We start from the raw sequence: 16,206 nt of genomic DNA, 5'->3' as shown, positions 1-16,206 counted from the left end.
TATGAGTTTTGTCTTTCCTAAAAATGCAGCAAGTCCTGCTTGCTGAGCAATGACACTCTTCTGTGACAAAGATGTTTTAATTATTCAGATAAGACATCCTTGCAGCTGTATCACACTGACCACTTTAATCCAAGTAGATGAACATTAATCAGGCATGTTACTAAAAGGTTAACCAGCTGTTACTTTGATTGACCAAGTTAAATTCAGGCAAATGTTTGAACTCTTCTTATGAACATAAATATGTTATAATCCAATTTCATGCACTCCCCTTTCACACGTTACCCTCGCAGCGAGGACGTGAGGGGGGCAAGACATTTAGAAGCCCAGGAGGCCTTATCCCAGCAGTAGACGGAGCTCCCCGCAACCTACAGAGAGGTGATCGGGCACTACCCAACGTCCCTGCCCAGCCACAACCTGCAGACTGTGTCGTCCCCACAACCAGCTCCGTCCTCATTCATGTACCGCCTGCTCTGACCTCCACCTCAGCGGCGAGGAAGGGTGGACTACAGGAACCTTTAGGAATACGAAGGAGAAGTCCTTCCTGCATCTTATCCCATCTCCCCCATCCCATTTTTCTTTTGTAACACAACAATGAGTAAGGTCTTCTACCTGCTTTTTTGTAAAGCGTCTCGAGATAACACTTGTTATGAGTTGGCGCTGCTATACAAATAATGATTCATTGCCGTGATGTAAAAAAAGACGGTCTCTCTCTCTCTCTCTCTCTCCCTAATTTCCAACTCTATCCACTGTCCTATCTCTCCAATAAAAGCAGAAAATGCCCCCGAAAAAATCTTAAAAAATAAAAAAGACAATGCTGAAATCCAAGATGGCAATCAAAATGAGAGAGCTTGACACTATAGCGACTACGTTTTTAGCCATTATGTCGATGCTACTTGTGATTGGACGTATTCACAGTATCAACAAACAACAACTTCTGGCCAGCAGACATGAGTATGAAGCAGCTTCTTCCTCTGTCTGCTGGCTCATTACTGTCTCTCCCATGCATGTTGTCTTTTAGATGTTCACCTCTCCGTGTATTGCATGTGTATGCCACACATCTATGTGGTTGTTCTATGTGCTGTGCTGCTGTTGTGAGTGTATGTAAGGAGGATACGTTGTACATGTGATGACTGTGTTTTGCCTTCCTTATGGCCGGTACGTTTGGATATGTTCTTTTAACTTTTTACTGTGCTGTGACTGTTTGGAATGCATTTGGCTGTTGGAAATGTTGGACACTGCTATCTTCTAACTGTGCTGTTTGTCCTTTTAACATCCCCCCCCCCCCCCCAATAAGAATCTGTTCTTAATGACCTGCCTGGTTAAATAAAGGTAAAACAAAAATAAAATAAAAAGGTAAAGAGAGTGAACGGGTGAGAAGGCCAAGCTAAAAACGTATGGCTTTCCTTACTATAGTGCTTTCTTGGACTTCAGTACAGTCAGCCTCGCATCTGAGAATATCTTATCATCAGTCCAATTTATAATATATTCTCATACTATGGTCCATTTTCAAAGATCTTTTTTGACAATTAATTTTTACTGGAAACATAATCTGTTCATGGAAAAAAGCAACACAATATTGGTGCAAGTAGCCTAGTTGTTAGTGCAGGTGTCCCATGTACAGAGGCTTTAGTCCTCCAAGCAGGCGACCCAGGTTTGAATCGGAACTGTTGCTCCTTTCCCGCATGTCATTCCCCACTCTCTTTCTCTTCCAGATTTCTGACTCTATCCACTGTCCTATCTCTTAAAAAGGCATAAAAAGCCCCCCCCCCCCCCCCCCCCCCCCCCCCCAAAAAAAAAAGAAGAGGCCTCAATAAAGATCAATTAAAAAAAATATATATATATGGGTCTGAATGTAACCCAGTATACCAATTGTTGTGCAGGTAGTCTATGGCTTGAGTAAAAGAAAAGAACAAAAAACTCTCACACACACACACACACACACACACACACACACACACACACACACACACACACACACACACACACACACACACACACACACACACACACACACACACACACACACACACACACACACACACACACACACACACACACACACACACACACACACACACACACACACACACACACACACACACACACACACACACACTCCCAGGGAAGCCAGGAGAGGAGTTTGATGGTGTTTGTAAAATAGATTTTGTTGCTACGTTACGGCAGTACTGAGCTGTTCTGTGGACTCACTGGGGAATGCGTCACCAGCGGTTTCTGAAAGGTACTCATGCTTTGCCCTGCATCCATGTTTGAATCAAATGTGATCTCCAAAACAGCAGCATCCTGTGTGTCACACCGTTCGGCCTCTGGGTGCTCCGATTATTCAATATGATAGAACAAAGCAAACAGCAGCTGAAACTTTTCAACACTGCCACGGGAGGGGACGAGGATGAACATGTAATGTCTTCATTCTTCTGTAGACAGTGTTTCCTGCGGGACAATCTCTCTCATCGCTCTAGAGCTCATGCAGCTTGTCCTGCAAGGGAGGGAAGTGGTTAAAAGCCAGTCCAACGGGGCTTCAGTCTAACTGGGAAATTAAATGCATGACTAGAAGCAGGTCAGGATCAAGAGGGAGAGGGTTTAAGAAAGTAGGTAAAGGGAGGGGAGATCATATGGACATCTGTTTTGAGTTTCCACACATTTAGAGCAACGTGGAATTCAATTGGACAGGCAGAAAACCCTGTTACCTCTGGAATCCTGCCAACTGCTACTGGTCCGCTTGTATGCAATTCTGCTTCATGAAAACGGAGAGGAGGCAGAAAAGAAGGGACGCGGGAAAAAAAGAATCAAGAATTCACTCAGGAATTTTAAAGTCCCATCAACACATTTTGCATTTCTACCCCGTGTCTCGCAATCACAAAAGTTAAACCGATAACAGATCAGATTCTGGGTCACTAATGAAGTAAACAGACAAACTGTGTAGATCCTTTTTAAGTTTCTTTTGTGATCGAAGTTGAAAAAAAAGATGTGCAGATGTTAGATGTTAATTTCCTTCTCTCAATGAAAATAATGCTTGCTTGTTGTACACAAGCAGCTTCAGTTCAGCTAAGTAACTCCACTTTGATAGTTCCTGGGTTGTCAGAAAGTACCATCAAACAGCTGTATAGAATCACAGCTCACCAAGGTATCTGCTATGTCCACAGCGCGGCCTGTTACTAAGATCATTGTGCAATTAAATCAACCTTTGAAACTTCTAATTAAATGTGGAAAAATGACATATTGTTACTTTAAAAATGTATTATTGTGTTCATAAATGTTTTGTACTTACATTAAGCAAAGACTGATAATGCAATGTGTAAATGTGTGTTACTTTTAAACGGTGTCAATACTGTTATTCATGTATTCATATTCATACCATCAGACAGGGCTGTGCTCAAAAAATCAATATGGCAATATATCGTCATGTGCTCCTTGTAAATACATGTATCAATGCAGATGTTACAGAATTGATACGGCTGCAAAGCTGCGTTGACAGTTGACCTATGGTGCAGTTCACAATAACAAATAACAATAACAGCATAGCCACAGCTCTGAGATTTAAATATTTTAGTGTATCTCTAGGATCTCCAAGGAGCTCAATTGAAGTGTTTATAGTTGTAGGATCCTTAATATGCCTCTGCTGTTAATCTGTTCAGCTGTTAAAGTGAATTCTGTGAAGGACGTGGTCATTATCCAAAATCAGAGTGTATCATGATGCACATGGTATTGTGGGGTTGTGGAAAATACCCCAGAACCCTTTGCTGTTTTTTCTTATTGATGCTACAAAAGGAACAAAGATTGTTAACTTTTGAGAGTCTCAAATTTAGAGTAGAAAATTAGAAATGCAGTTTAAGTTCCACTGTAGGAATTATTTTGATGATTTGCAAAATCCAAAATAGTTGACCTAATTTCTAACCTACATTTCTTACCCTCTGTGCTATGCATGGGAATCGACAACCAGTGCCTACATTGGTATTAATATTCAGATTGATTTGTCTGAGTTATTTTGAAATACGTCATGTATACTTCATGTTCCTGCTATCTGTAAAACCTAAATGTAATGTAAGTTCTTTTGAAACAATTGAGGTTTTTACTTAAGATCCATTTCAACAGGTGTATGCAAACAACAGTGTTACCAAGTCTTAGATCGCATGGAGCCTTATGAAGTTATGGACAAACTCTCTCTGGGGTATACATTTTGTAGCCTACATCCATTTATGTAAAGAAATTCACTCTCCCACTTCCAGTAAGGGTTAAAAAAAACTGTTCTCTACCCTTACTTTGCTTTAATTGTCTTTAAATGACTTTTTACATTAAGTCATTCACATGCTGTTGAAACAGCTGTTCTTTGTAACCTAGAGGTCTTAACAACATCCATGGACCTACATTACCCTGGTCATCTTTAGACTGTCTGACCTTTAAATCAACAAAAAAAAAAAATCATTCTTCAATGGTTCATGATCTCTTCAAAACCATTCTGGGCTCCTGAAAAAAAAAAAAAAAGGTCTAAAACTGCCTGAGGTGAACAAGAGTTCAGCATCATAAAACCTGCAATGCTGCAAGAACTCATCAGCAGTCACAAACCACAGCTGAGTTTAGCTATAACGTTATCAGTCCAGAGCTGTTATCTGATGCTATTGTTCTCACCAAACCAAATGAAACCAATGAAAAAGTGCCTTAAACCTTTCAACATGGCCAGCAGGGGGCGACCCCTCTGGTTACAAAAACAATTGTGATTGTACAGGATTGACTGAGAAAATTACCCTTCACAAGTTACACTCAGTCCAACATTTTCAGAGTTGTAGGAGAAGCTTCAAGGACATTCGAGGTTTAAGAGAAAAACTAGAAAAATACTGAGTCCGCACACCAGACGGATGCTCCAATTAAATCAAATTTAATGGAATAATCACCACATTTAACGTTTTGGGCCCTCGCCCTTCATCAGACATGACATCAGTCATAAAAGTAAAATTAGCTGCAAACTTTTACAGAGTCCCAGTAAAGTATCTCCAAACAGACACCTGTCTTAAGTGTAAACAAAAACTCATCCCACTTTTTGCACTGACGTGATGTCCGCTTCAGACCTTCAGGCAAACATTAGCAAAGGTTACCGGGTTCGCCCAACATTGCATTTCTTACAGACTTGAGAAAACTCAGCGTATTCCTTGGAGTTGAGTTCAAGCATAAGAAAGTGCATTATCTTGGGATCTCACATAAACAGCGGTGGTCGCACTGAGAGACGAGCGGGGTCCTATGTAAACAGGGGAGGACACATATTCTTAAAAACCAACAGTATGGTGAGCGAAGAACAACAAATACAACAGCTCGTTCCCACGCGCTCACATCAACACATCCAATGACAATGTGGCTTCAGCAGAAAATACAAATAGATGCAGGGTCACATGCCATTCACGCAGAGAAACTAAACTATCAGACTGCTTTCTGCTTAGATAACCAAACATGAGAATCGCAAAAGAAACACAAGGATGCGGAAAAAAAGTTAAATCCTACATCCTTTTTCCGGTGGTCAACACATTCTTTACCTCTGTAAACATTTAAAATTAGACTAACTACCCATAATATGAAACAGCAGAAGTGTACAGGAATAAAGAATATAAATCTATATGTAAGAATGTAGCCTCTCAAAAGAGTATGAGCATTATCCTGAAACGTTAACGGCCATTATTCTTGTGAGAAGGCCTTGTGAATTCAACCTCCAAATGTGGACAAGTCAGCTCCAATGTGAATAACAGTAAAGGATCCACGGCCACTTTACCCGAGCTTGCAACGTCCTCAGTGGCGATTCTAGAGTCTGTTGGGGCCCTATAGGCAAAAATCATTTGGGGGGCCCTACAACAAGCGGTCATCACCATCATGTCTGCCGGTGTCCTGACGATTACTCCTCTTTTTTTCCCTGTTTCTTTTCTCTCTCCTGTAGACAGATAATACATGCAACACATAGCAGGGCAACAAGAGTGAGTGCTGTCAGATGGGGCCCCCTAAGGGAGGTTTCCTTTATTCTGAAATTTGCACATTTTGGGGGCACTGCTTTGGTTTGAGTTTGTCAGCCCTCAGTGCCTGCCTTGCCTGTTGACAAGCAGCGCCCCTGAACGCCCTTCAGGCACTTTAAATCATTTTGGCTTGTTTGATGCTTATGCTTTTTTTTGCACCAGCAGGTCTTTTAGTTGTTGATGTGTTTCATGATGTTGGGACCTGCAGGATAGATGAGATGGGAGGACAAAAAACAAGCAAGTAATCCTCACAACGTTCATCAACCAGCACCAGGTTATGATACAGTCAGGAAATGGCGAGCAAATTGGTCAACAAGAGGGATTACTCGGGACAGTGGGAGTAGGAGTTCACAAAGCAGTGAGGCATAAAGAAGGAACTTTCATTGTATTCAATGATGCACTATGATGCAGAAATCTGCACTGAATGATCCCGAAGTAGTCACATTGGTCAACCAGCACGTTCAGATCATTCATCAGCTTTATGTGCTGCTGACATGAAAGGTGATCGCACAGTCAAGTGGCTGTGTCCCAATTCACTGACTGCATCCTTCGAAGGGCACCTTTGAAGACTGATGACGTCACAGCGGCGCGACAAAGGCTGCCTCATTTCAACAGCTCATTCAAACGCGGCTGACAAATGCATCCCCGACCACGGAGGATCCATCTGGTGCATCTTTAGTGGCCCAACGTATCCCAGGATTCAATTTCAAGTAATTGATTTCAACTCAGTCAAATATCTAAAGTAATAACATAAGGAGCCTAGAAACTGTAAGTTACATTTAAAGTTGAATGGTAGCTTGCTCTGATGCAGCTGTCAAGGGACACTGCTACTGGCAGATTACGCAGATTCCTCGTTTGCCACGTTACATCCGCGCTGTGCACTCCAGAACTTATCATGCCCTCTCTAGTCAACGCTCGTGTTTCTGCTGCACGCGCCCCGATCTGTCTCCGGCGCGTACCAGAAGCACCCTTTACGCTTAGCTCCGCTCCAGATATGCGCCGACGGAGCCCGCAAGCTCACATCAGAACAGATCAGATCAAGGAAGTCAGACAACGGGACTCATAGAGCATCTGGTCAACCTCAAAATAAAACACAAAATCAAGACTCCTTATCGTATGTCCCATCACTTTATCAACTTTATGTCAAAACAGATTACAGCTGAACATCAGATCAACCAAGGAAAGGGAGAGTCACTTGTTGTTTGCATGTTGTTCTCTTTGTGATCTTGCAGTATGGGACCAAAAGTAAAACAGAGTTCATAACCGCACATGCATTCATACTTCAATTCAATCAATCAATTTTTATTTGTATAGCGTCAACTCATAACAAGTGTTATCTCGAGACACAAGAAGCAGGTAAAAGACCTTACTTATTGCTATGTTACAAAAAGCAGGTAAAAGACCTTACTTATTGCTATGTTACAAAAAGCAGGTAAAAGACCTTACTTATTGCTATGTTACAAAGACCCGGTCTATCCATCATGAGCACTTTAGCAAAGCAGCAAAAGTTACAGTGGTAAGAAAAAATTGCCTTATTAAAAGGCAGAAATCTTCGGCTGGATCCCCGGCTCATGATGAAACAGCCTTCACAGGCCTAGACTGCACCGGGCTTGGAAAGGGATAGGGGGAGAGATGGGATAAGACGCAGGAAGAGGGATAGAGAGCAAGGGGGTGGGGGGAGGTAGACCGTCCATCAGCAATCCAGTGGGGAGGGGAGGGGGTGTGTGTGTGGGGGGGTTGTTCTGGCAGGCCGCCAACCCACAATCCGGTGGGGAGGGGGTAGTGGTGGGGTGGGGGTTGTTCTGGCAAGCCGTCAACCGACGATCTTGAGGAGCCTAGGAGAGCTCAAGAGCTCCCAGGAAAGTAGGTGGTGCTTGCAGCAAAAGAGTGTGTGAACCATCTCATTATGGGGAGTTCCTTAGATGCTCAGACATAAACAAAAGGGAACTACTTTCTCATTCTGACGTCTACATAAAAAGAATCTAGAGGAGCTATGTTGTGAGAGAGAGAGATAAAAAAAAAAAAAAACAGTTAATTAAATAAACAGCCAAAATAATGCAACCGGAGTGAGGAGCTACTGTGTTACACAAAAACACACAGAAAACACGACACAGCGCACAGTTCAGGGTTAATAATCCTGAGATGTAGTACTCAGCAGACAATGCAATCAAGCGTACTCTTAACTAATGTTTTAAACCCATTTGTGTGAACGCCTTTTATTACACACTGAGTCCACCAGCCCAAAAGAAAGGCTTGCAAAGTAATATTGGGGCGGTTGTAAAAATCTACCAGCGATATTCGGATTATATGAGGAAAAATGTAGCTCAGCAGCACATTGAAACAATATCCCCTGAAACCCTGGACTCTAAGCTTATTACACGTCCTAATGGAGTAAAACAAACCACCTGAAATGGGTCTTTCCAAAGCCAAGAGCAAACACCCTTTTGTTCTCCAAATCAGCTTAGATTTCATGCATTTTACAGCAGTTCATAATCAGTACTTACTATAGTACATTTCCGTGGTTAGAAGTGTGCTGCAAAGCCAACTTTAAAAGGCTGAGAGTAGAATTTAATTAGCAGAATATCTAAGCTGTTTCTTACAGATTGCATGAACCACACATTTCAAAAAAACATCCTCTGGGTCTTGAGTCCTGAGGAGAAATACTATAATAGAACATTTTAATCACTCGTGGTCATCAGAGGCGTTGCTTGTCAACAAGCAAGGCAGGCAACTGCTTGGGGGCCTCAGGCCAGTAAAGGGCCCCCGAGGGCTGACAAAGTTAAGCACAGCAGTGGCTGAAAATGTGCAGATATTGTGATGAAAGTTGGAAACCTCCCTAAGAAGGCCCCGTCTGAAAGCCGTCCCTCTGACTGCACATGTCTTAAAGTCTGTGAGAACCTACGTTTTGTCAAAGTGACCAAAGAAAAAGGAATTATCCGTCTGGGAGTGGACGCTGCATCATTACTTACATTTCTCACACCAGAAAAAAAGAAGGATAAAGTCCCCCTGTAAACGCTGATAATAGTTACTATTATTTAAAACATAAAGGTGTTGAACACTGGTTGGAGGGCCCCTTTAAAATTCTGCCTCGGGCCCCAACAGACTCTAGAATCGCCACTGTTGGTCATCTTTTAAGCTCCTGTAATGAACTTTTGGTTTGCGTCTGTTTTTGCGCCCCCTGGTGACAAAGCGATTCCTCTCATTTCTTTGCTGATCCCTTGTGTAGATATGTAAATCATTCTGCAGTCACACGTATCGTTCATTGGTCATCTTTGCTGTGGCTTTTGTAGGTCATATAGAGGCATCTGTTTGAATTTCTTCCTGTTTGAAAACCAGTTAAGAGCTCTTTACTGCAGCTCAAACATATTGGATATTTTCCAAAGACAAACACAACAGCTAACTTTATCTGCACAAGACAATCTGACTAGTTTGTAAACATGCAATGGAGCAAAAACTGTGGTTATCTCGTCTGCACGCCTTAAGAGGAACAAGCCAGCTGATACAGTTTCCATGGTAACCAACAGTATGGCCAAGTGTTTGTCTGCATATTACAAGCTCAAGTTAAAAATTAATAGAAGAAAGATGCTATGCATATTTTAGATTTGATCTTCTTGCGTGTATTAAGGTTTCTTGATAGTATTATATTATCTTTGTTTTTTTTATGCCCCAAAACAAAAAGACAAATTCCTTGAATGTGTAAAACCAAGATTTTATACTCTGAAATTGTCATAGAAGTTGTTTCAGGTTTGTTTAAAGAGTGTGCATCCAACTTGACAAACTGATAATTAAAAAAAAAAAAGAAGAAATAACTCAATTTATTTTGTGCAACAATGCCCTACATCTTCCTCAGGAGATGATCACACCTGATGGGGCTTCTACCAGCACCTTTTTTTTTACTCTCCCAAATTCCCAATCTGCTCTGGCCAGCTTCTTCTCTTGTTAACTCTTCTCAGCCAGTAGCCTAGTAGTTAGTGCACACGCCCCATGTACGGAGACTGCGGTCCTCTAGGTAGGCGGCCTGGGTTCGAATCTGACCTGTGGCTCCTTTCCTGCATGTCATTCCCACTCTCTTTCTCTCTCCACAATTTCTGACTCTGTCCACTGTCCTGTTTTTCAAATAAAAGGCATAAAAAGCCCCAAAATAAAAACTTTCAAAGATCTGTTTGGTTACTTTAAAGGGCATCGAATGCTTCAAACAATGTTGCAGACAACATCTGAAGTGTTTAAACTTGGAACAAGTTCCAAACATCCCTTTCATCATTATGTCTCTTTGTGGCTGCATACAACTCCCTCACAAATCTGTCTCCAAGTAGTCTTTGTTTTGGTGTTTTCACTTTCATGTATGCACAAGATGTGACATTATATGCTTGTAGAAGTAACTCACCATGCGTGAAGTTGTGGCGATAGTGCCTTTTTCCATCTTGGCCCTAGAGACTGTGAACATATGAGAAACTATTTTCCAGCTACATCACTGCACTGCTTAATGGGTCTGCTAAAAGTACAGGGTACTTATTAACACGTTCATTAGAGCAACTGCTTGTTATCCTATTTCACAGGGAAAATGAGTAGCAGCAGGAGAAAGCTTAAAGGGGAATAGCCAAGTTCTGCTGTGCGTTTTTGCGCACAGTGAAAGCGTCGAATCCAAGTTATCTGCGCGGGTAATTAGAAGATTTTACATTCAAAAAACATTTCTCTACATACCTGTTTCCATACAAAGCTGTCCACTCCGTTTAACATCGAAGAAACAGCCACATGAATGGCAGAAAGAATAACTCCAGTGATGACTGCCGCGCGCATCCTGACGGGCAGTAGAGTGTAGATGACATGGATGAAGAACACAGTCCACCAAATCCCCTCTGAGGCACTTCTGGGCTGCACAAGCAGCACTCCGATCACCTGGATCACGAGCACCACCAGGATGACCACGTAGCACACGATCCACATATGGTCCTGGTGAAACGCGTTCCTGTTGCAGACCACCATGAGCACGAGTGTGAGGAAGATGGTCACGGAGAACACCACCGCGTACGTGATGCTCGGCTTCCCGGTGCCACTGGAGCAGTGGAAGCCCAGCATGACCGTGAAGACCAGCACCAGCATGGCCATGAGCATAGTCAGACTGCTCTGGTTTAGGCGGAAAAAGTAGCGCTGGTAGAGCCGCTCCAACTTCTCCGACTGGAATTTCTTGGATTTGAAAATGTGCATGACGCTGGTGCAGCACGCCACCAAAGAAAAGTTCACTTCGGGCATGACCTCCTCCTCGTCGCTCCTCGGCTTGGCTCTCCGCTCGTCCAGACCCAGCTCCACGGACTTGGGTCTCATCTCCCCGTCTGGACGCTTCGGGGACGAGCGTTTGTTGTCTCGGCTCTCCTTGCCATGGTCCTGCCAAGCTGACCGGGACCTGAAGCTGACCCTGCTGACGGCGGTGGAGTCTTTGCCGGGCTGCCGGTGGTCCAGATCATCCTCGTCCCTCCACCTACTGTTGGCCCGAGTGAGCTTCTTGCGAGGGGATCTGGCCGAGTATGGGCACCCGTTGGCCACGGACTCAGACTCTCCCCAAGCTGATCTGTGCTCGGTACCTCCCCTCAGCCCGGGCGCACCGATTCCGGGTGGGCTGACACTGTTTGATCTGGACATAGCGGATAACAGGAGGCAGAAGCAGAAGAAAATAACTCTGCAGAGAAAGTTTAATCCACTGAAAAACAATGTCCGGAAAACTATTTAGGGCTCATAAAATGTCTGCTATGAGTTGATTCTCACATCCTGGACACTTGAAATCCAAAAAAAACACAAACAATCACGGTTTAATTTCACACTGCAAGAGGCAAAAACCAATTCTGTTATATTTAAAAACCGAGATGAGAATACCCAAAGCAATAACCAGGAGCGGTGAGACGATCTGGGATTAGAAACAATTGTGCAAAAATCACAGGGGAGACACTTTCACCACGTGAGGAGGGAACGTTATATCCAGGTGGACTTGGCTCTACATCATTGGGCCCAATTAATAGCCATCCATGGAGAGATGATATAAAGCAATTACACAACTCGACTCGTCCCCACAGATCACAGCGCACCATCATCAATTACATCTGCGGACATGTTTCCTGCTCGAGTGGTTTTGCGATTTGAGGGCAACACAAAAAAAAAAATGGGAGTTGTCGGGAAAAAAGAAAAAGGTAAATCCCATGTTGATGGAGCGTATTCATCCCAAATGCACCTGTGTTGGAGCCTGCACGGCGGTGGGAGCCTCACGTTTCGCAAAGAAGCATCATCACGAACCTCGCACTCACTGTGCGATGGCTGATGGGAGCGGAGGAAGAAAACTCAGCCGTTCCTTCTCCTCCTCTTAATCCCCCCCTGCCAGTTGCAAAAAGCAGCTCCTTGGTCCATGGTAGAAGCGGCAACGGTCAATATATCGTCAACCTCTGCAAGGGATCGAAGTCCAACAGCTGTCCATCACTGTTCAATCCCCCAGAGAGCGACTCCTGATTTGATTCGCAGCCAGACTCCGCGCGTCAGCCAATCCACCCAAACACAGCGGTATCATTTCACAAAGTGTGCCCCCCGGTGCCACATCGTGCTCCCGCGACCTCGGTGTGATGCTCCGCTCGGTGTCTGTTCGGAGCGTGGCATCACAACATATTTACCGCTGATCACTGCTTCAGTGGCCATTCAACCAAGTGTGCTTCCTGCAGGCCGCCTCTCCGCTGCGCTGCCATTGGAGAAGGAGAAGGGGTGAGTCATGCTTTGACGCGTTTTCATTGGACAACCGGCCTGTCAATCTATATAGGCAGGGGCTGCGCGACCCCAAGGGGTGCTTTCGATGAATGGGCGGGTCTATTCGCACAGCTGGATGATCCTCACACACCCCCATAAAGTCACACGCACACACCTCCTTTGGTGAGCTGCAGTCCTCCATCGGCGCCCATTTCCAATCGAGCTCTCCTCTCAGAAATCTGGGAGTTCCTTGTCCAACAAGAAAACATTTAAAAGAAACCTTTCTGTCCTCTCAGAATAATTTTAGTGGGACTGGGATCAGATTTTCTGATCTGTTCTGCCCCATAAGCAACATAGCCTAATGTCCCAGATGAAAGCATACAAAAGATAAAGGAGTAGGGCTATATATTTGCACCTTTCAGCAAAAGAAAAAAAAGCACAAAACCATTAAGACCTTTTCTACGGAAGCCCTAAGAGGACATGCATCCATATATTTTATATGACTGTAAAATCCATTAGGATATTTAAGTCACACAGGTAGGCCCAGACTGTTTTTTGAGGGTCTCCAGGAGGTGAAAAAAGGTTCAACTTTATTCCTATGTGATGAATTCCATCCCATTCAGCAAAAATCACAACGTGCTGTTTCTGCAACTGTGTAGGTCTTTCTAATCCAGATCGCTGTGTGTGTGTGTGTGTGTGTGTGTGTTGCATGACTTGAGTGTAAAAGCAGAAATTTGCCCTTAGCAGGTTTCAATAAAGTAAATCTTAATCTTATTACAGTGCAGATTATATTTATCACAAGTTTTTGTATTATATTCACTAAATGGTTGAATCATAAAAACCCTCTTTTTATTTGCTTTACAGAAATGGCTTGTACATTTCATCAGGCTTCTAAGAGCCCTGTCACTTGAGGAGAAGGGGGTAGAAAGACTAACTCCTGACATTTTGGACCACTGTTTGGGTCTTCAACTGTACTTGGTGGCAGTCAGTGGTCATTTCCATACTATAAAAAGAAACGTGTCTCCTTTAAGTTGACTCTGTGTGCTAATGAAGGTAATTTAGAGGCATGTGACGAGCAGCCTCGTGTGTCTGCTGTGACTGCCTCACCTCCAGCTGAATTCAGTTTGTCCCCCCTTTTAGAAATCATCATGTGTGAAACTGTGTTCAGAGAGAGAACAGGAGCTTCCATTCAGCTCTGTGCCTACTGTATGAAGAGGGGAACTCAGATATAAATCAGATACAAATTTATCTAGATTAAAGCCATGTTGCTTATTTTCTCTGCTTGTCTTATGACTGCTTGCTGCTGCCCGTTATCTATGCTCTCTCACACAAACCTAAATGGATTCATGTTGAATAATATGAGATGGTAGAGATATGTAACCATATTAAACTAACAAAAACAATCTTAATAATGTAGAAAATCCGAGTCACTCAGGAAACCATTGAGTTATTGATCTTTTTCTAACCGTCCCAGAACATTTTGTTTTGACATTATGTCCAAAAATAAGAAACCCAACAATAGCATATTATCATGATACTTTGGTCACGAGAACCTGATATCGTGTGATAAAATAAATCACAATGTTTCTGTCCTTGAAGAAACTGTGTCAACATTACATATGTCTAGTTTTCAGCCTTGTCCTTGATAAGCTGTCATAAATATCGCATGCAAGTATGCAATCCCTTGAGCAACTGGGGGATTTGAAAGGAATTTACTGTTATTGGGGGAAAAAAAACAGAGAGATGTCTCCGTAATGGTTTGAACCATAGACTGTATAAAACATGGAAGTAGTTTCTGTTACATCACTGATTGGTTTCTGAAGAGGCATTATGAAGCCCTAAATGGCAGTTGCCATATTAGAAATGTTATCTCAGTCTAAACTTGGAGCGATCTAGAAACAGGAAAAGAGGCGGAGCTGAGGTGGGCCTTGAGCCTCCTGCCATATACGTAGTTATGCTGCATTCATGTGCTCCTCGGATGGTCCCATTTTCCGAGTTGGGAAGTCGTTCATCCAACTTCAGTGCGTTCATGTGATTTCAGTTTGGAAAGTTGCCCCCCATATTTTGCTCATTCATATATTTTGCCCCCCATGTGATGACGAATATGACGTAAAATTGGTAAGTCGGGCACCTCATTTTTTCCAGAGTTTCTGAGTTGTTTCCCTGATGTGTCTGGGGCCTGCTGTCCCTGCTCTACAACCAGGATGTAAACAAGCAAAGTAAACAGATCAGATGGCATCTTGTAGGAGTAGCATGGTTTGGCAGTATTTTGATCGAGAAAATTGAGATAAAGTTGTATGTAGGCCGTGTCAGGTTGATCTGGCATAGTGAACAGATCAATGCGTAATCATAGGAAACACTCAACTTCAGAATATTACAGTAAAGAAACACACGAGAAAAACGGAGGGTGAAATGGCAACAAAAAAAACCAGGAAAACATAAGGAACTGAACTTGGAAATAAAACACTGAAAATACACACCAGGGAAACAAGCAACACTAATAGAGAAAATGACCAAATTAGACAGGAAATTACAAGTAAGCAACAAAACAAGGAATGAACTAATAAAACAAGAGTAAACCATGACATCCACTGCATTAATGCAATCAAATCAACTGAATTCAGTAAGATTACAAAAACTTCTAAAGCAAAGGTTATCATGGAAACAATTTTCTCTATTGACCTGACACAGAACTCTGCTGCCATCATCTGAATGTTGGATGAACTTGTCCAACAGCACACACACACCCACCTCTTTCCATTACCATTCAAATTAGCTCTGTGAAATGCAAACTATATTTATTTAAAGGGTTGATTTCCCCAGAAAATCTAAATCCAGTTAGCTCCAGTTTTACTCTTAAGCTGTTTTCAACTGGCACCATAGTACAGTTGATATAAAACATTTTAGGTGTGAGGAGGACATTTATTCATGATGGGATTTTTTTCACCCTACACCTTACAAAGGGGATTTTATTGAAAATTAGGATATTTATAGGCTGTTAAAAAATATTTTCCAGTCTAAGAAATGTAGAATAAAAAACGTGAGATCACATATGTGTAAAATTATTTTGATGAAACTACACCTCTCCTGGGTGAAGTTATTGAATACCTTTGTAGCATCTTTTTTTCGGTGTTGCAATTTGCAGACGGTCCCTGCACCGAGCACCAGCTGGCTTCGCGTAAAAGCCAGTGCAAGTTCCCCAGCGCGGGGGAGGACGTTCTCGTTTTGAGTGAAATCCGGTTGTAGCTCGCAGTCTACCTTGCTGTGATTTCAGAGAGGTGTCGGTTTTGTAAAAGCAATGTTCTGCTAATGAGTTATTGATCCGGGAAAGTGGAATCTGTGAATATCTTTCTAACTTTACCGAAGTGAGACACACTCTTTTATTGTTTCGGAAAAAGACGCACTGCTCCATGTCCATGTGTCACGGTAGATTGCACCGCCGTACTGTTTCTTCTACACAGCAGCACCGTCCTCATTG

General features: G+C 42.8%; 1 protein-coding gene across 1 annotated transcript in view; it reads right to left on the bottom strand.

Moving 5' to 3' along the window:
- The window catches only part of adcy5 (adenylate cyclase 5), a 74,979-nt gene extending 62,825 nt beyond the window's left edge, over nt 1-12,154 (bottom strand). The window contains exon 1 of the mRNA XM_061053091.1: nt 10,710-12,154. Coding sequence (XP_060909074.1) covers nt 10,710-11,645 — 936 coding nt within the window. The 5' untranslated portion in view covers nt 11,646-12,154. The remainder of the gene's footprint in view (nt 1-10,709) is intronic.
- Nucleotides 12,155-16,206: the final 4,052 nt, after the last annotated feature.

The sequence above is a fragment of the Labrus mixtus genome, chromosome 13, assembly GCF_963584025.1.
Source record: "Labrus mixtus chromosome 13, fLabMix1.1, whole genome shotgun sequence".
NCBI classification, from domain to species: domain Eukaryota; kingdom Metazoa; phylum Chordata; class Actinopteri; order Labriformes; family Labridae; genus Labrus; species Labrus mixtus.
The sequence above is the reverse complement of the archived record's forward strand: the minus strand, read 5'-3'. Positions and strand labels throughout refer to the sequence as shown.